This window comes from Penicillium bovifimosum (genome assembly GCF_028826915.1).
Source record: "Penicillium bovifimosum strain IBT 22155 chromosome Unknown utg000006l_segment0_segment0, whole genome shotgun sequence".
NCBI classification, from domain to species: Eukaryota; Fungi; Ascomycota; class Eurotiomycetes; order Eurotiales; family Aspergillaceae; genus Penicillium; species Penicillium bovifimosum.
Window position 1 is genome coordinate 124,564 of NW_026622715.1, and position 17,964 is coordinate 142,527.

Sequence of the window (17,964 nt, forward strand, 5' to 3'; positions counted from 1 at the left end):
TATACAGGGAGTCCAATGAACACTCGATGATTCCAGGAAGAACGATATCAATGGAAGACCACAAACGCCAAATGGATATGGGATGAGAAGTTCTTAAAATAAAAGTTAAGTCGAATAACACTGAGACCAACTGTCATCGGCTTTAAAATATCCTTACTCATCCACCTCTTCCACGCTGGCGCTGAGACCTCGTCGCGGTGCGGCCGTGGACGGGATAGAGGTCTCGGCAGAGGTTGTAGTTGCTGAAGGGGCTGTAGTTGAGGGGGAAGTAGGAGCGGCGACTGGAGCTGGAGCGGAGGCTGTGGCCTTGGCCTTGCGGCTCTTTTTGCTCTTTTTGGTCTGTAAGAATTGAAGTCAGTTTCACGATATCATGAGCCTCCGAGAATAGAAAGAAACATACCTCTTGCCAGCCCCACAGCGGCTTGAAACTATCGAAGAATCCGACGTCCTCAAACAAATTAGGGAACAGCCACAGACCAGGAGCCACCGTAAAGACAGTGACACAGAAGAGAATCAATCGGAAGATAGCCATGGCAAAGAAGAGACCTAGCAGGCCCATCATGCCAACACTCAGGTACCACACTCCCTGGCGCATGAACATAGGCCACAACGGGAACAGGACGACGGCGAAGATACCCGCGACAACGGCAGCGGCCATGGCCTTTTGCTTCCACTGCGGGCCATCGTACAGCCACACATAGTGCATCATCGGGTCGGTCTCCTGGTGCTGCTCGATCTTGACGGTCCACAGACCCTTGGTGCGGTTCTTGGGTTTGGCGTGGTTGTGGCCTTCGTGGGGGTCGACCTTGCTGACTCGGAGAGCCAGAAGGGAAAGTGGCAGAAGCTTGAACACGTTCTCGGCGGAGGCGCGGTCGGTCACTGGGGGAAGGAGGGAGTTCTTCTTTGACGCAGCTTTGGCGTAGGCGGGGGATTCGATGGCTCGGATGGCGCGCTTGACTGCATCGAAAGCGTTGTCAGATGACATCTCATTATAAAAATTTCATATGGTGGTCATTGGCTTACCCTTAAACATGTCCTTGCGCTGTCCGTCCATGATACATGTGCGTGGTTTGAGGTTTTGCGACCGCAGCCAGTTGGCCACGGCAATTGCCTTTGGGTCCGGAGGGTTATTGGGATTCACAGGAACCTGCTGTGTAGTTTGATGTTGGTGCTGTTGGGGCGCAGGCGCCTGAGCCTGTTGTTGTCCCTCTGGTGCTGGTTTGCCCTCTGCTTGAGCCTGAGCCTGCTGTTGTTGCTGCTGATGGGCTTGCATTGCTCGCATCCGTAACTGCGCAACATATTGCTCTGTAGTCAAACCGAGCTTTGCGGCATCGGCGGTCAACTGTTCGCGCTGCTTTGCGGCGAACTCTTGGGGCGTCATCCCTCGTTTGGCGGCTTCGGCAGCAAACTGCTGTTGCATGGCCGCCATCTGTTGGGGACTGGGCTGGCCGGGCGCAGCCATTTTGAAAGTTGAATAGGATTAAAAGAACAAAAAAATATAAAAGAGGAAGACGGCAAGTTGGGAGGAGTGTGAATGAAAGAGAGAGATGGAGAAGTGGCCAGATTGACTCAGCTGATTTGTTCCGCCCTCCCCAACTTCCCCGACTTAACTACATCATCTTCCGTACTCCGTCATGCGCAGATGGCCAAGCCTCGACACAATGCGCTTGGCTGTTCCTATGTTCCTCAATGCCTGCCCAATATGATTCCACAGCCACCCTCTTGGATGCTACCTGGGTGGCTGTTCTACTAGTAAGTCTCTTGGTTCTTCCCTCGCGCATGCGCCCTAACACATCTTAGAGCGAACGAGATGTCGCTGCTCAAATTCCACTGAACTTTGTGACGAACCCAGCAGTCTCTGTATCAGCTGCCTGCTTTGGAAACCGCGTCTACGATCGAACCGCTGCTGCGAAATGTTTCTCGAACCTCCTAGCCGTCGGATACCGACGTCTCATTGTGGATCTATATTGGTCGCCCAGCCGTAGAACCTGGTCTTTTTGCCCGGTATCTATTCCAGCAGACCCAGCAGCTGCAGCCAGTGCTCAAGATTCACACGGGCATACTCTCTATTCGCTCGGCCAATACAAATGTACAGACGGCCTCGATCCCTATACCTTGGCAGAAGTGCTTGTTGGCTATTTCCGAGACACAAATTCCCAGTTGACCGTGTACACGGCATACATCCTTCTCAATCTCCATGTCGCTGCGAGTGACTCTAAACCAGATGAGCCCGTTCACACCCTCTCAGCAGCTGAAATGCCATCGGAAACAGAGCGGGTCGGTTCAATCATCGGGACGGCTCTCGGTGACTTCATCTATAGCCCGGCTCAGCTTGCCTCAGACCGAAGAAATCTGAACAATTCTTGGTATCGGGTCGAGCCGAGCTATATGCCCATCACGCAGTATTTCACTGTTCATGAAGACGAAGCGGGCATACAGAGCACCCCAGATGGCTGGCCATCATCAAAGTACATCCAGCTAGCGAAACGTGATCATGTACTCATTGAGTATGGCTCCGTTGATCCTCAGCTGGCAAATTACAATATGTCTACTCAAGACAATCTGGTATTCCCTCCCGGCCAACTGAGTTCTAAAGTCCCGATCTCAATGTCCACCAACGGCACCCTCACCTCGGGCTGTCTGTATGAGCCTGGGGATACGCAGGTATCTCAGACCAACTCATCATGGGCAATGTCAGATCATTTGCCTGTTCCTGAGGGCCTTTCTACGGATGAGACTATGTCTTCCGTCTCGAAAGTCCTCTCTAACATCACGGCTTGTGGTCTGTCGCCAATGCTCAACACCACCCTCTTCGGTCAGACCGCCGACGAGCAAGTCGCATATTACCGCAATATTTCCCTCTCAAGTTCTTGGGCATGGGCTATCGGTGAGCCACACGACGCGCACTACCCTGGCGGCGACGGCGATCCAAAGTATGACCGCTGTGCGATTATGGACCTTACGCTCGATGGCCGTTGGCGGTCCACCAATTGCACTGAACAGCGACACGGTGCCTGTCGAGTCGGTACTTCACCTTTCTCTTGGGTCCTGTCGAATTCATCAGCATATTTCCGCAACGTGTCGGACACCTGTCCGCCCGGGACGACCTTCGCTGTGCCGCGCACGGGTCTAGAAAACAGTTATCTCTACAAACACCTTCTCTCTTTACCGAAAAGCCAGGTCGACCCCAGCTCCTCGGACCCCGTCCTTCGAGAGGTCTATATAAATTTCAACTCCCTCGATGTTACTTCCTGCTGGGTGTCGACTGGCTATGGGTCGAGATGTCCTTATGCCTCCGACCCACAACAACTCGAACGCAAAACTGTGCTGGTTTCTGCGATTGCGGGTATCATCATCCTCCTCATCGCTGCCTTGACTTTGTTTGTCAAATGCAATGCCAATCGCCGCAGTTCCCGGCGCAGAAAGCGTGCGATTGATGGATGGGAGTACGAAGGCGTTCCCTCATGAAATCTAGTCTTGATATATCTCGTTCTTCTCGTACACTCTGATGCTGTCTCGGTTGGGATGTATCCAGAATGTATGACTTGTAAAGTACTCACATATACCCCTTTTCTTTCACCTTTATGCCTGAAGACTATCTAGGCAGTGCTGCAATCATTAAAAAATAGCCTTCAGATGGACAGTCCCGGATAACATCAGTCTTCGTTGCCTATGAAAAATGGGGTAGATCATACAAGAACAAGAACAAGACCAATCAAGGCAAAGATGCAGTCAAAACAAAGATTTCCTAGCTTAAGCTACAGACGAAGAAGCTAGAAAATGGACAAGAATAGATATAGCCAGCTATGCGTAATAAGAGAAAGATATAGGCTCTCGAGATGCAATAGATGCAAGGGTATTTTGATGCCGAATGAGACCAGAAAGGCATAGTAAACACAGTGAAAGAAAATAGAGGGTATAGTGAATGTATCTCATGGGTGTCATGAGAGATATATCGTGACAAGAAGAAAGTCAAGTTCAAGGACGTGAGGGGTATTGAGAAGACAAAGGGAGGACCTAAGATGGACCCTTGACCAATTTCGAATGGCGAGCAGTCTTCGGACCAACGCTTGTAAGGTTGGCGCTCTTCCGTCGATCGTCTACATGATCCTGCACTGGCTGGGCTCCGTAGAAGCGTTTTGTAGGGGATGTTGCGGACCAGGGTGATAGCAGCTGTGGGGTAGTGGTGGCGGAGGGAGGAGGAGAAGGATCTGGAGAAGCAATGGTGCTGGCAGGGGGAGCCGGGGAGGGGAGTTTAGGCAGCGGACAGTTTGGGGGTGGTGCAGACGGAGGTCCAATGGATAAACCCAGACCCGGCATACTCTTGCGGCGCAACATGTTCGGAACAACGTTGTCCTCAGCATAAAGAGTAGAAACTCGGTTGCGTGTAGTCGGATCGGGCAGAGGGACGGTTGGAGCAGGACTCCCACTGCTGGATTTTGGACACATGCGAGGGCGGCCAAGCTGGCTGACGGGACGGGAAGAAGCCCTGGGATCGGGCAAAGGCCCCGTAGGCGGCGCTGTCAGTGGTTGGCGGCAGAACTTATGGTTCTGCGCAGATCGGACTGTCTTGGTCAGAGCATCCTCGGAATTCGACGCGCGCAGTACACGTCTGGGCTCCGATGAATCTGTATGGCGGGAGCTAGCCACGCTGAACGTCGGAGACTGCGGAGGCGAGGCAAATGTGGACATTTTTGGCTCGGTCTCCGGTCGCGCAAACCCGTGATGTGATGAAGGGGGAGAGGCATGAGAGACCGGAGTTGGCCCAGACCTAGGGACAAACTTCTTGCTAAACACTGGCACACTGAAATTTGGCGCTGGGGGTGAAGCACAACGGATCGGAGTCTCCGCCACAGGCGATGGATAACCCGATTGCAAATACTCTGTGTAATCGGCAATGGGCGGAGGCTGAGGTGGCGAGGACATGTACAAGGACTGGCGTTTACCATTGCTGGAAGAGGGTGGATTGCGCGCATAGTTTCGGTCAAGCTCCTCGGGTAGAGGCTCGTCAGGCCTGAATGCACCGTTCCCTATTGGCGGTGAGTTGGGCATATTGCAAGAGGTAAATGATGAGGAACGCATGTCAGATCCAACCGAGGCAGAGCCGTTGGTAGGATTCGTGGCCTCGGTTCGACCTGTCGATACCGATCCGGAGCGAGATTCAATGATTGAGCGTCGATTGACCGATACGAACGAGCTGCGACGCGATTGCCAGGTTGCGCCACTAACTGAATGACCGTCATCGTCTTCGGCGTGTGATTGGAGAGTTTGTGGTTGGAGGAACAGGCTGGAGATGCGATGCGGATCTTTCTTCACCATTTGTCGAACGCTGGATTTGGACCGCAACTGAGGCATGGTATCGTCATCGTGTTTCTCTTGAGTGAATTTGCGCCCTCCCCGTTTCTCGATCTCGGCTCTCACTGCAGCAAGCCACTCGATCATCGCATCGGGGTTGTCAAAGACCAAAAGAAAGTTGCGCGAAAACCGCCGGGTGTGCGACTTGTGGAATCCGAAGCGCGAGAATCGAGGCTTGGGAGGCTCTGGTACGGTGTCATCGTCAGCCGTAGGGTTATGCGAGACCTGGACGACCCAGTGTTTCCCAGGGATAGCGTCACTGGCAAATGCGACAGACTGAGGTCCTAGCATTAACATTCTCTCTGGGAGACGGTCGTGCTTTCCCTCGCCTGCATACTGAAGGATGTAACCCGCAGTTGCCAAAACATATATTTTGCGAGTCCATTCCACCTTGTTGATGGTACCCGATAGTGTCCGGAGATGCTTCCGTTGTTTTTCTTCGCGCTTCTTGCGAGCAGCGTCCGTCGCTTCGTCCTGCTCTAGCGGATTGGCGGGGTTGTCTTCAGTTGAGCTCCGCGCAGTCGTCGCATGCAGGCGCAAGATGGAATCGGCGGAAATAGCAGGCGCCGGGAGACACTCGTGCTTGGTCGATTGAGGGTAGGCTTGGAACAATGGAGGAGGCTTCCAACCGTATTGTTCCTGGGATGTGGATTTGGTGTCTGACGGGTTGGTACGGGAGGTTTTCAATGTTGCGCGAGGTCGTTGTTCCGTTTTTGGGGAGGTAATGGTAGGGTTGGTATCTATCGTGCGGAGGCTCATGATAGAAGGCGACATTGGGGTCTCTGAAGAGATCGCAGTTTGAGGTTCCGGCAGCTGTGCCTCGTCAATCTCCTCCAATTTGGGCTCCGGGGCAGGCGACTTGTCACGACCAAAGAGACTGCGCAGACTCGTCTTGGAACGTTGGGGTTTAACCGGAGCCTGGAGCGGAACTGGACCTTCTGATCCATTGGTACTGGGATATTCAGACGGCCGAGGTCGTTGTAATCGCTGCGATTTAGCGGCCGGTCGGCTGAAATTCGTCTGCAAAGGTGCAAGTCGATGCCCTCTGCGTTCGCCAAACGACGGCGAGTCTGGATTCATCGTACCCTAAAGTCGGAGGCTCACAAGGGCTTCAGGAAGTTCAAAGACTGGCCCCAGCGCATTCAGGGCCAGAGGAAAAGGAGCACGTTTTAACTAATTAAGGCAATGATCATCGGAATAACGGGCGAACGTGGGCAAAAACTGATCCGACGTCATTGCAGTACGGAGTAGCACGATGTGAATAGCCGATATTATATTTAACGAATGTGAGGAGTCAGGAACATCCCCTTCGGGAGAAACGAGACAGGCAGAGAAGTAGAAAATGGATTCTCTCAGGATTTCAAGGGGAAATTCGAATTCAGACTAGTCCCAACCAGTGGATCTGGTGATAGCGCCAGGGCCAGGGCCAGACCGGGGGAATTGTTGAGTGTGACGGAGAAAATAACCAAATTTCAGGCCCGCACGAGAAGAGGGAAGTGAAATCGGCACTTGGGGCTCGTAGTCCAGTAAAAAAACGGTTTGAACCTCAAATTGAAAACTCCACTTTTTGCCTCAAATTCGAGGAACCCCAGAATTTGACAGCTGCAAGATCTTAGACAGTCGGACCACATTTCAGTCCTTGACCGGGATCGACAGCACCCATTAGACCAGCGCCCTGATCACAATGCTGCGCCATCGCAACATCTTTCTGTGAAAATCCACGCGGGCGATGGGTCGTCCAGTGCACATCGACCGAGCCAATGCGCTTATGTCCCGTCAGCCTCGATCGCTTTTCTTTCCTTTCTTTCTTGGCATTCAATTTCACAGGTCAGGACTTACCACTGTCATTGTGGGATGATGTTTCTTAGACGAGCTCTCGGCTGCAATCATATTAACAAACGCCTACAATAGATTGTCAGCCTAGACTGGGGATGAGCAAAATACCGAGCCACGAAAAGACTCACCACAGCCTTGAAATAACTCTTAAAGTGGAATGTCTTAGTCACTCCCATAGCATCTCCATCCTGGGCCCAGCCCTTCTTCAAAAGAGCTTCGGCATCACGGGCTAGTTGTTGGGTGTCTTCGCCCTCGGCGAACTGAAAGGCGCGGGTGGATGCCATTCTCAGGCGGAGCGACAGAGGTGAGTGCAGGCGTGTTGGGAGTCGAATGAGAGGTTGGATTCTCATGCGTCCTGCACAGAGAATGGGAGTGAGAGTGTTCATGGTTCTGGAGGAATTGAGAGAGTTCAGTGTTGTTCACTGCTAGTCCGAATGTTCCAAACGCACGGACCAAGTGGCTTATCAGACGAGAGCTCCGTGATTCTTCCGTATCCTGTGATCGTCTCATTGTTGGACTGAACAAAATGATTTAGAGTAATCAACCTGGGAGCTGATGAGGTCAGAATTCCCCCCAGATCACTGATCAAACTATACAGGTGAACTTGAGGGTTCTGGCCTCCATATCAATCCCCTGGGAGATAACTCCACACTGGTCGAAACACCGTCCTCAATCGAGACCCGGCCGACAGGCACATGCGTCAACACTCACAGTCTTGAGACAACCGTACATCAGCCCAAGGCGGAACGGAGGTATACAGGCAAGTGAAATCGAACTACACTTGAGATCGGGTCCTAGCTTCAGTGGCATTCACATCTCCCGGTCTTCAGGGTTACTTCCGAACCAGACGCCAGACCTCAGCCATAAGCCCTCGATCCTACCTAAGCCTGAGACCTAGAAGAGGGTGTCAACAGACAATACCAAAAGCGGGTAATGCATTCGGCTTTCATTGTCAAATCAGTTGTCATCGGCTTCACTGACGGGCAGTGACTGGAAGCAGATATAGACAACCCCAGATCCCCAGGAACACTGCCACCTTGTCTTATCGTGTCCGGGGTATCGAGACTGACCAAATACCCCATAATGTACGAGTAGTGCACTTTACATAGGAGTCGAGACCATTGCGGATATCATGCTCCCCAACATCTATCTACGCAGTCTCTCTGCAGATCATTACTTGACGGAGAAAATGAAATACACAGTAACTACCTTCATGATTATTTACTCAATAAGACGATTTATTAAGAATTCACGGCCATTCCTCTTCACAGCAAAATCCCATTGTAAAACATGTAAAGAGAATTCACTCCGCTGACGAAGTTTGGGTCTTCACAGCGGAGACCAAAAACAAGGAGCATCAAACGTTAGCGTTCAGACTATTCCGGCGAGAGTTGGCACGGGAATTCGCCTGAGAGTTGGCCCGAGAGTTGGCCCGCGAGTTGCCTCGGCTGCCGAGCGTGGGACGAATCCTGAGGTCCTGTTGGGAACGTGCATAGGAACTTGCGCGAGATGCCTGAGGGATCTTGGATCCGCGTAGACCCTCATTGTGCATTTGTGCACGTGCGTCTTCGAGCTGCTGGGCAAATGGCGAACGCTTGCGCAAAGTGGGACCCTTCCAGTAGATGATGTAGACCGCAACGACCAGAGGTAGCGAAATGCAGACTAAGGAAAATGTTAGACCAATGGCTCGAGTAGAAGCGCAGAACAGGATGGACATACAGAGAATCGTGGAGGCGTACTCGAGGTGGAATTCTCCACCGATGTCTGTCAAAATTGGTCAGTAAAATGATACGCGAGGTTTTATTGAGCGAAATAACTTACTGGTGAAGAATGGTGTTGCTGGAATAGTGAGCACACCGGCAAGGAAGTCTCGCGCCCATCCATTACCACCAGTGGCGGAAGCAGAGTACGGTCCGTAGGCACAGATCATGTAGTCAATGGTGGCCATGTAGATGGCATAATTAGCAATACCAATAATGGCGGCAAAGATCATGGTACCAATCCAGTGACACTGCGGCAAGCTAGTCCAGGCAAATCCAATCAAACCGATTGGGAGGCAGGGAGCGGTGTAGAGCAACCACCACAGACGGGACTCGTATTGAGCCCGTTCACTTTCCGGGTTGTCCTTGCGCTCTTGGATGTTGCGCTTGATCACCGGGAAAAATGAGAACCAAGCGAGGATGTAGCCGACCAGAATTGGAATGAACGCCAATCCCTTCTCCCAAGTGTTGAAGCCCCACTGGCTATACACGAGCGAGAGCGACTGGATGAACATGAAAATGAGGGCATCACTGAAACCACTCAGTAGAGAAAGTGTCAAGACAATCGGCTCAGTCAAAAACATCTTGAAGGGACGGATCCAGGTACTCATGATCTCGCGTGGAGGGAACCGCTGGCGGAAAGACAAGCCCTCGGTCGGACCGCGAACATTGGGGTTTTCGCCAGACTTGCGCATCTTCTTTGCGATGCGATCCATCATCACGGTGGTTCTGGTCTCCGGCACAAACAAAAGATGGGCGACTTGCACGAAACCACCGAAGATCAGCTGGATCCAGATGTTCCAGCGCCATGGTAGGAAAGCCTCAACGAAGCCTCCAACCACCGGACCGAGCACAGATCCACCAACTGACGAGAAGACGACGGCGGCGACGGCATATTGTTGGCAATCGGGCTCCCACAAATCGGCGATCATTCCCAGGGTGACGGAGCCACCAGCGGATGACAGACCACCGAGGGCACGACCGACCATGATGGATGCGAAGTTGGGCGCCAGAGCCACGGGGAGTTGGAAAACGTTGACGAAGAACAGAGATGCCTGTAGAATGGGCTTGCGACCCAGCTCCTCACTCCATGGAGCCCAAAGCTCACACCCAAAAGCGTACAAAACCAGGAATATCATGGCTCCGCAACGCGCAGCTTGCGCGGATACATTGAACTCTTCCGAGATACCGGGGATGGCGTTCGAATAGAGCGACGTATTAAAATTCATCGAGGTTTGAACAAGGAAAATGACCATGATGATCGTCCACTTTTTCTTTTCGCTGAACGAATACCCTAACTGGTCATAACACATATCCTCTGAAAGGACGAGTTCCTCCGAGGGGGACTCCAATGGAGAAGCCTCCTCCATCTGATCATCTCCCTCCAATTTTTCGGTAGCCGCATTGACAACGGCTTGGGCGTGGGCAGCTTCTGCTGCCAGCACGGTATCCCTCGCCCCGGGCTTTTCGGCGTTGATCGCCATTGTTGAGGGTTGTGGAAATTGTGTGTGTAGTAGAGGCAAACTGGTATCGATACCAGCAGTGATGAAAGAAACCCCCAGGAGCTGAGGGACGAAGAGTATGTGTAGGAATCAACGAAGGGAAAGAAACGAGATGAGAAGAAGAGACGAAAAAGAGAAAAAGCAAAGGATTAAGTATGAAAACGGTGACGGAAAAAGCGCAACTGCCAAATGCAGGATTGGAAGGACCACCCAAGATGGTTTAGGGTCAGTACCAGTCCCAGGATTTCCGCTCCTACTGTTTTTGCAAGATTATTACAAACCAATTCATAATAAAAGGTCGATTTTCGTGATAAATAGAGCGTATTACATTGTACTCTTTGTACTTTACGGTTCTGTTACTCCACCCCATACTTCCAGGGCTCCTTCCATGGCGGGATGCCGATGCCCCATACCCACTTTTACTTTTTTACTTTTTTACTTTTTGGTTAAATTTTTTCTTCCAATTCTCCAGACTTTCCTTTGGATGATCCGACATCGTATAAGGAATATGCGAATTAAAGGGGTAAAAAGAAAAACCCTCAACGCTTTGAGTTTGGGTGCTTTTTCCCTCCAGGGCACCGGATGAGGAACCCTCCCACGCATTGGGGTAAAAACAAGACCCACCCTTGGGAGAAATTCTGCGGTATTTTCCCCGGCCCTCTCCAGTCCCTCAGGGCCCTTCCCCGGGTACCGAATTGGCCGCTCTGGGCCGATCGGAATGTCCGGGTCGGATCCGTTAGACTTCATGTCGAATTTACTGAGTAACTAGTACTCCGTACATGTAACATTAAGTCTACATCACAGTGTACGATCGATATACCACATAGAGACGATCCGAATGTCAGTTCCATATGGCGCCCCGCGCAGCAAGGAGTCGGGAAAAATTACCGTACCCCAACCCGCATGGTTCCCCATGTAAACAATTGAATGAGGCGAACGGGGGCTGAAAAGTGGCTGCACATACAAAACGCCTTATGATGGATTCTGCTAACAGACTCGACTGTGAGAACGAGACATTTCCAAGATCGCCCAGGGACTTGCCTCTCTTGGTCGATTGTGACGTCAAAGCATCAACCAAAGGCGAAGATTGTGGGCGCTGGGCAGGTACTGTAGTGCGGCTAAAGGGCGCTAATATCGCCGATGGCGTGGTTCATTACGGGCGTGGCGTTCAGGAGATCGTCATCGCGGACGGGGCCACAACTCTTGTTTTGACCCTCGGGGTATGCTTACCTTACCGGTTCATACCTTTTTTCCTTTCAATTTTTTTCTTTCCCCACAGATAATTACTGATTGTCCTGAATCCTTTTGATCTGCGACAGCCTTACCCTTCGGTATTTTTTCGGACCAGAATGCCACGTTGAATCGGATGAAGCAGATAAACTTCCAAACTCCTATCTATCTAATCCCTTGCAGGACACGCCCCTGGAATCTTTACACTCTGTTCCAAAGAAACTTCGACAACTGTCCAGGTCACCGCTCACACCCGCTGCCTGTCGGGGAAAGAGACCAAAAAGAAAGTTTGGTTAACCTCTGGTTCATCGCGTCACATTACCCCTAGTTAGTGGACCGCTTATCTCCGTTGTCCGGAAGCAACCACAAATGTTTCACTCCCTTGGGACTTCAACTGGAGATGCGACCTTTGACCTTATCGTACTGTGCATTCCTGCACATGGTCATATCCCGGGGGATCGACAAAACCGTATGTCAAGCGCCACGCGACCATTTGCAGATCTTGGCGGGGGGGGCATACAATACAACAACATCGATATACTAGCCAGAATTTGCGTAGCAGATACAGTAGATGTACCTTGGACGGCCCTAGCCGACTCAAACGCGTACATGTATGTGGCGGCGCGCCACCCGGAGATACCGGTGTAGAGTAACCAGCTGAAGGGAGGTGATTTGTTGCTGGAATCAATCATGCGACCTTGGGTACTTCAAGTCGATTCCATGTTCTGGAAGAATCTCATATGCACCGACAACAGAACCTTGCATTGAATAAGACTCAGCCACTCGGGGAGTAAATAGCCAGCGCTAATAATCAATAATCTAGAGCGAGGACTTTGCAGGGGTGTGACCGTGTGACAGATGTTATCGTGAAATGCTCATTCCAGTCAAGATGCATTTGTCCCCGAGAGATTTCTCGATGCGAACGGAAAAGATCCGATCACGTTGGGAGCCTGGCGATCCACAAACGGTGTCTTTCACGTGATCAGACCCCGCAAATAAGTTGCTGAGTCATCTGATTCTGGCGACTCCAGCTTGTCCGTTTTAGGCTGGAGCTTCTTCAATGACCATAGTCTTTGACATCTCCGCAGTTCCTGCTCTCAGATGTCACCAGATCTGAACTCTCTGCCCTTATCTCGTTCGTCCTCTATCTCTTCCTCCGTCGCGCAACGCAATATGCCCGCTCCTAGTGGAACCGGTCCGACGCCCGTGAACACGAACACCGGCTCACCACGGCCCTCTCCCGGCTCGAGCATTGGCCGACTTTCGATATCTGACCGACGTCGATCTAACGCAGGTCTGAACCTTAATGCGAGCGATGTGCCAAACACTGGCTGGGTACCCAACAGCGAGTTCTCGGCTACAGACCACCGCGGCTCTATTGGGCATGCGTTCCGCACCGCCAGTCCATCCAGCCACGGTGGAAGCCCCGTCTTCGCAACAGCAGATCCCCATCACCAGCGCGCACCATCGCTGGGAGAACTACATCAAGAGCTGGAGCAAGAACAGGAAGCACAAGTGGTGAGTGGATGACCGTTCGTGGGAACACAGATATAGCAAGCTGACCAACTCAACTTGATGGATTGTAGAACCGTCTCTTACAGATGATCCGTAGTCAACAGGCACAGTTAAATCAATACCAGCAGCAACAAAACCCGCAGTCAACAGGTGCCATCGACGATACAACCCCAGCATCGGAACGGTCGGCAGTCTTCCCATCTGTGCCTCCGGCTGCGCCAGCGGGCAACGGATCATCGCTCTCCTCGTCCTTGTCAGCCCGACGAAACTCACGACCTCCGAGCTACACAGTATCCCCGAATTTGCGGCCACTAGACTCACGTGGATCGGAGGGCGTGGAGCCATTCCCGGGGTTGCGGGATAGTGCCTCTCGGCGCGGCAGCCGGGACGAAAGCGCATTTTACCAAGCCGAAGCTAGCTCGCTAAGCCGAGAAAACACACTTCTTCGGCAGCGTATTCGGGAACTAGGTAAGAAAAACTCTTTCTTAGCGTCTGCAGCCCCTGGTGACTGTGCGGAGTAACCCCACCCCGAAAGTGGGGAACCGTTCAACCGCGCATACTAACCTCATCTGCAGAAAGGCAAATCGGAGAACTCACGACAGCGCAAAGCGCGGCTTCCGCAACTGCTTCGGGCACGGCATCCGGGCAAGCGGGGACCGAAACTGCGGACCCGCCTGCCGTGGGCTTGCCGCGAGACGGCAAAGACTGAAAAGCCGATACGGAAGGCTTGGCCAGTCTTGGCCCATTGAAATGACCCCGACACAACAATGATTGACACATCAAGCAATAATTTGGATCTCCAGCTTTTCAATCCTCTTTCCCATCCATGCGAGACCATGACAGAGAATGACAGAAAAACCCCTCAGCCCCACGTAAAGCACGCCGCGCAATTTTATCACCTTGGCGCCTGGAGATTGGCAAAAGATCGTTGACTCTTTTTTTTTCTGGTTGAATCCTGTGGTGAGGGCTGATTGACCGACCCCCGGCTGAGCTGTCATTATGGCCAGCATGCCTTACTATAAGAACTCAGAATGTGCGGCAGGGGCTGTTGGTGTCATTAATGTCTAGAGGTTCCAAGTAGCTACAATTATGGACAGGAAGTGTCAAACAAAGCCTTGTCTTCAAACCTGGAATATCGACATGGGTTTCCCGATCTTCTTGCGCACTCTCCAGGCAATAACATGGCTGTTACTCATTCATTGCTACCTGACCGAGTGACTACCTGACCAATTTGATATTCTTGAAGTCACCAATTCCTCGGCCGTAAAGGAATCACATGTACTCCGAACAACGGCCTTCCAAAGCACACGTTCACCTGGCTTCTACCCAGCCGAGGTCGGCTTAGATCGCGCGAGGGTGTGCCCTAGCCCTCAACTACCTAACTATGGTCAGTAAAAGTTAGTTGTACGGAGTACAGGAAGCGCGATAATGAAAGAGGCTTGTTGTTGGTGTTATATTTAACGTCCTGGGGAGACGGGAGCGAAGCTCCCGTCTCCGTGACCTCCCATGGGGTATGGGGACGTGCTAAGCTATGGTATTATGTACAGATAAGTGCGTCCATAGAGAGCAACTCGTTCTTAAGAAAGATGTGGGGAGAGGCCCCGTCAGCTGCCTGTCCTTCCCCGACCTGTGGGATGGATAAATAATGAAAGAGGCGAAGAGATGGCTGGTTCACCAAAAGTAAGAAGCACCGGTCAGAGAAGACCAGGGCCTTCTCACAATCTAGTTCTGCCAAACACCTACGAGTCTTCCCCGAATTCCCACACAAACTATGCAGTATAACTACCACAGTACTCCTTGTCAACCTGTCTGCCTTGAACCAATTGCAAGTGCCTATCTTCCTCCACACAATCCAACCCCATGGGCCATGAAAGATCACCTGGGTCCTCTTCCTCATCCTCCGCTCCCTCATTGGATATACCAAGTCGTCTACGGCGTGTTTTGGTTTTGCATGGGCTTGCGCAACGCCATCCTTGCCCAATCGGGGCCAATGCAAACTGCCTAGGGCAGGCGGCTGGCTTGGAGGAGAAAGGAAACGAGGTCCTGGTGGAAGAGTCAAGAAGCTGGAACAAAGGGGTTGATCCGCGCCTTCGACAAGTTATTCCGTTCCTTTCCTCAAACATAGGCTGGAATGGACCAAGAGATTACTACTAGCAGTGAAGATGATGAAACCTCTTACCACCTAACTCTACACGAGCAATGGAATGAGATAAATCAGAAAAGGAAAACACAGAAATCATGATAGATCAAGTTGTATACAATTACAGTATAATGTAGATACAGAACATCCCAGATCGAAAAACAAAGATATTTATCTATCAAACGCTGGAGCAAGTGGAAAAGCACCAACCAAAACATAGAACTGGGTATATGCAAGACACATCTACAGCTTGGGCTTCTCGGGCTGGGCAGCGAGATCGGGCATAAGCAGATCGCGGAGCTCAGTGGCAGCCTCGCTGAGGTAGTAGCTCATGCGCTCGGCGCCGATGCGCTTGCAGACGATGTTGAAGTTGAGACTGGGAGATGTTAGCAGGTGCAATTTGAAAAAAAAAAAAAAAAACCAAGAGAGAAAAAAAAGTAAGCTTACCTGTTCTCGTTAATCATGTAGGCAATTCCAAATCCATCGTCAATAACCTGACTCCATCCGTATCCGTTGAAGTACTCGGAGCTCAGCTGGGAGGTGGAGAGATACCAAGAGCTGGAGTAAGCGAAAGCGGGATCCTCGTAGATGGCAGGCAGCGGCTCGCCGGGCTGGAGGAGCTTCTTCAGACCGAACAGGTGACGGTCGACACCATGGCCAGAGCTAGCCTCCTGGGTGTACTTGGTGTGCTGGGCGAGGGCGGCGCGGAACAGCTTGACGACCTCCTCGCGGGGGTGTTGTGGTCCTGGTGAGCCTTGCAGAAGGCGACGCTCTCGTCGGAGACGGAGCGGGTGGTCTCTGTGCGGCCTTCGGCGTACTTACGGGTCGAGGCGGACTCGTAGGTGGGACGGTTCTTGCCGTACATCTTGTAGTAGGCCAGCTGGATCGTCATCTGGACGAAGGCGTCGGGGCTGCACTTGAACTTCTTGATGAGACCCTTGCCGTAGCCCTGGTAAGCCTGGACGACGAGCTCGTGGGAGCCGATCTGCTTGCGGTGGTACTGGGCCGCATAGTCGATGGCGTCGTTGGCGGCATCGTTCAGCTTGAATGTGATGGGCTTGGGGTCCGCGAGCTGGGAGCGCACGGTCTTGGCAGAGAGATCGATCTTCTTGTTGAAGATGAGGTTGTTGACGTGGTCGTTGAGACGGTGGGTGGGGGTGCCGTCCATCATGCTGTGCTCACCGTTGAAACCGGCGGTGCCGTTGTCGTTGACGATGAACTGCAGGGGCTTGTCGAACCAGCGGTTGGAGCCGTCACCGTGCCAGAACTGCTTGCAGCGCTCGGCGAGAGTAACCGGGCGGGCATCGTCCAGGCAGATCACGAAACCAGCAGACTCAATTTCCTGGAGAGCGACCTCGTTGGCGGGGTCGAACTCAACGAGGGTCTTGCGGGCAGCAGCCCAGTGGTCACGGTCGGCAACGGTCAGAACGCCAACCGGAGGTGCGGGCTGTGCGGTGTCGATGATGCGCTGGAACTGCTTCTCCAACTCGGAGACATTGAGCTGCTGACCGTCGACGACGTAGGGAACCTTGAAGAACTGGTTCTTGCGCACAACGACGATGTGCTGGTTCTCGGCGGCAGAGTACTTGCGGGGAAAATCCTGGCCCTCGGCGGGGATACGGCAGCAGTTGAACATGTACTGGTACGAGCTCATGGCCTGGGGCTCCTTGCGGAGGTACTCGGGCTCCAAAGAACCATCATCAACCTTGGCCTTGAACTCGAGCGCAGCAGTGGTAATAGCGGCAGCACGCTGGGCGGGGTTGCGACGCTCGCGGTCATCCCGGTAGGAGTAGAAGTAGGAGACGTAGGGGATGACGGGGTCGCGGTAGCCGAGGTAAGCGGCCTGGTTCCACCACTCGGAGAGCCAGTTTTTGATCTTAGGATCGGCAGCGCGAGCCAACAGACGCTTCTGCAGGGACTCACCCTGACCACCGGGGCGGATGAATTCCTCGACAGCGCTCTTGGTGCGCTGATACTCGGACTCGGAGACGACGGCATGCACGGACTTCAGGTACCGACGGCCGGTCTCTTCCAGGGGAGGAACGGGGAGTCTAGGGAGAGAATCTTCGAAACGGAGCATGTTGCCCTTGGAGAGATCCTCCTTGTATCCTACTTGTGGTCAGCGAGTCTGATTCCGGGTTTGCGGCGCGGTTGAACAAGGGATAGCTCGCCACGCGCCGGATGTGTGTGGAAACTCACCCTCAGGAACTGAAGATGCTGCTCGTCGGGGAGCCATTGTGAGAGGCGTCTGTACACGAGTCAATGACTGATTCTGGCGGTTCAAGGCGACTTTTGGCGGCTTTGTGTAGCAGGGTCGGTCCGAGACAACTTACCGAGCGGGCGAGGAGAGAGTTAGTAGGTAGCCGTTGCCTTGAGAGGGTGGAAAGACGGCCTCGAGCAGAAGCAGTGAACATGCCTCTGGTGTATAAGGAGAGATAGGGTGAATATGGGTATAAGAAGAGAGAAGAGGTTGGATTGAATAGCTAAGGAGAGTCGTTAAGAAGAAAGACGGACAGCCTCGGCTGGCGGGGAAGTCCGTAAACACGGTACGGGAAGGCTGTTGAACCGTGGAAACGGCCGGAGAACCTTCGAAACTTCAATAACTTCAGTTCAGTGCAGCTGACTT

The 17,964-nt window shown here is 52.5% G+C and overlaps 7 protein-coding genes across 7 annotated transcripts; 2 read left to right on the forward strand and 5 right to left on the reverse strand.

Annotated features, from left to right (window-relative positions):
* Positions 1-153: 153 nt before the first annotated feature.
* Positions 154-1,462, reverse strand: N7515_007675 (Sec62 family protein translocation protein; the record flags this gene model as incomplete). Its single annotated transcript, XM_056668419.1, has 3 exons — positions 154-339; positions 401-957; positions 1,024-1,462. 3 exons carry the CDS (start codon positions 1,460-1,462, stop codon positions 154-156), a joined length of 1,182 nt encoding a protein of 393 aa, XP_056518249.1.
* A 227-nt stretch (positions 1,463-1,689) lies between these two features.
* N7515_007676 (Lectin C-type domain protein) lies at positions 1,690-3,468 on the forward strand (the record flags this gene model as incomplete). The annotated part of the gene is made up of 2 exons (XM_056668420.1): positions 1,690-1,752; positions 1,801-3,468. 2 exons carry the CDS (start codon positions 1,690-1,692, stop codon positions 3,466-3,468), a joined length of 1,731 nt encoding a protein of 576 aa, XP_056518250.1.
* Positions 3,469-4,017: 549 nt separating this feature from the next.
* On the reverse strand, positions 4,018-6,435 carry N7515_007677 (peptidase family M20/M25/M40 protein; the record flags this gene model as incomplete). The annotated part of the gene is made up of 1 exon (XM_056668421.1): positions 4,018-6,435. One exon carries the CDS (start codon positions 6,433-6,435, stop codon positions 4,018-4,020), a length of 2,418 nt encoding a protein of 805 aa, XP_056518251.1.
* Positions 6,436-6,967: 532 nt separating this feature from the next.
* N7515_007678 (4a-hydroxytetrahydrobiopterin dehydratase) lies at positions 6,968-7,475 on the reverse strand (the record flags this gene model as incomplete). Its single annotated transcript, XM_056668422.1, has 3 exons — positions 6,968-7,120; positions 7,195-7,257; positions 7,320-7,475. 3 exons carry the CDS (start codon positions 7,473-7,475, stop codon positions 6,968-6,970), a joined length of 372 nt encoding a protein of 123 aa, XP_056518252.1.
* A 1,073-nt stretch (positions 7,476-8,548) lies between these two features.
* N7515_007679 (uncharacterized protein) lies at positions 8,549-10,435 on the reverse strand (the record flags this gene model as incomplete). Its single annotated transcript, XM_056668423.1, has 3 exons — positions 8,549-8,853; positions 8,911-8,955; positions 9,013-10,435. The coding sequence occupies 3 exons, from the start codon at positions 10,433-10,435 to the stop codon at positions 8,549-8,551; spliced, it is 1,773 nt and encodes a 590-aa protein (XP_056518253.1).
* Positions 10,436-12,784: 2,349 nt separating this feature from the next.
* N7515_007680 (uncharacterized protein) lies at positions 12,785-13,907 on the forward strand (the record flags this gene model as incomplete). The annotated part of the gene is made up of 3 exons (XM_056668424.1): positions 12,785-13,201; positions 13,270-13,666; positions 13,774-13,907. The coding sequence occupies 3 exons, from the start codon at positions 12,785-12,787 to the stop codon at positions 13,905-13,907; spliced, it is 948 nt and encodes a 315-aa protein (XP_056518254.1).
* A 1,674-nt stretch (positions 13,908-15,581) lies between these two features.
* On the reverse strand, positions 15,582-17,752 carry N7515_007681 (carnitine O-acetyltransferase CAT2; the record flags this gene model as incomplete). Its single annotated transcript, XM_056668425.1, has 5 exons — positions 15,582-15,714; positions 15,786-16,110; positions 16,161-17,447; positions 17,538-17,586; positions 17,672-17,752. 5 exons carry the CDS (start codon positions 17,750-17,752, stop codon positions 15,582-15,584), a joined length of 1,875 nt encoding a protein of 624 aa, XP_056518255.1.
* Between the last annotated feature and the right edge of the window lie 212 nt (positions 17,753-17,964).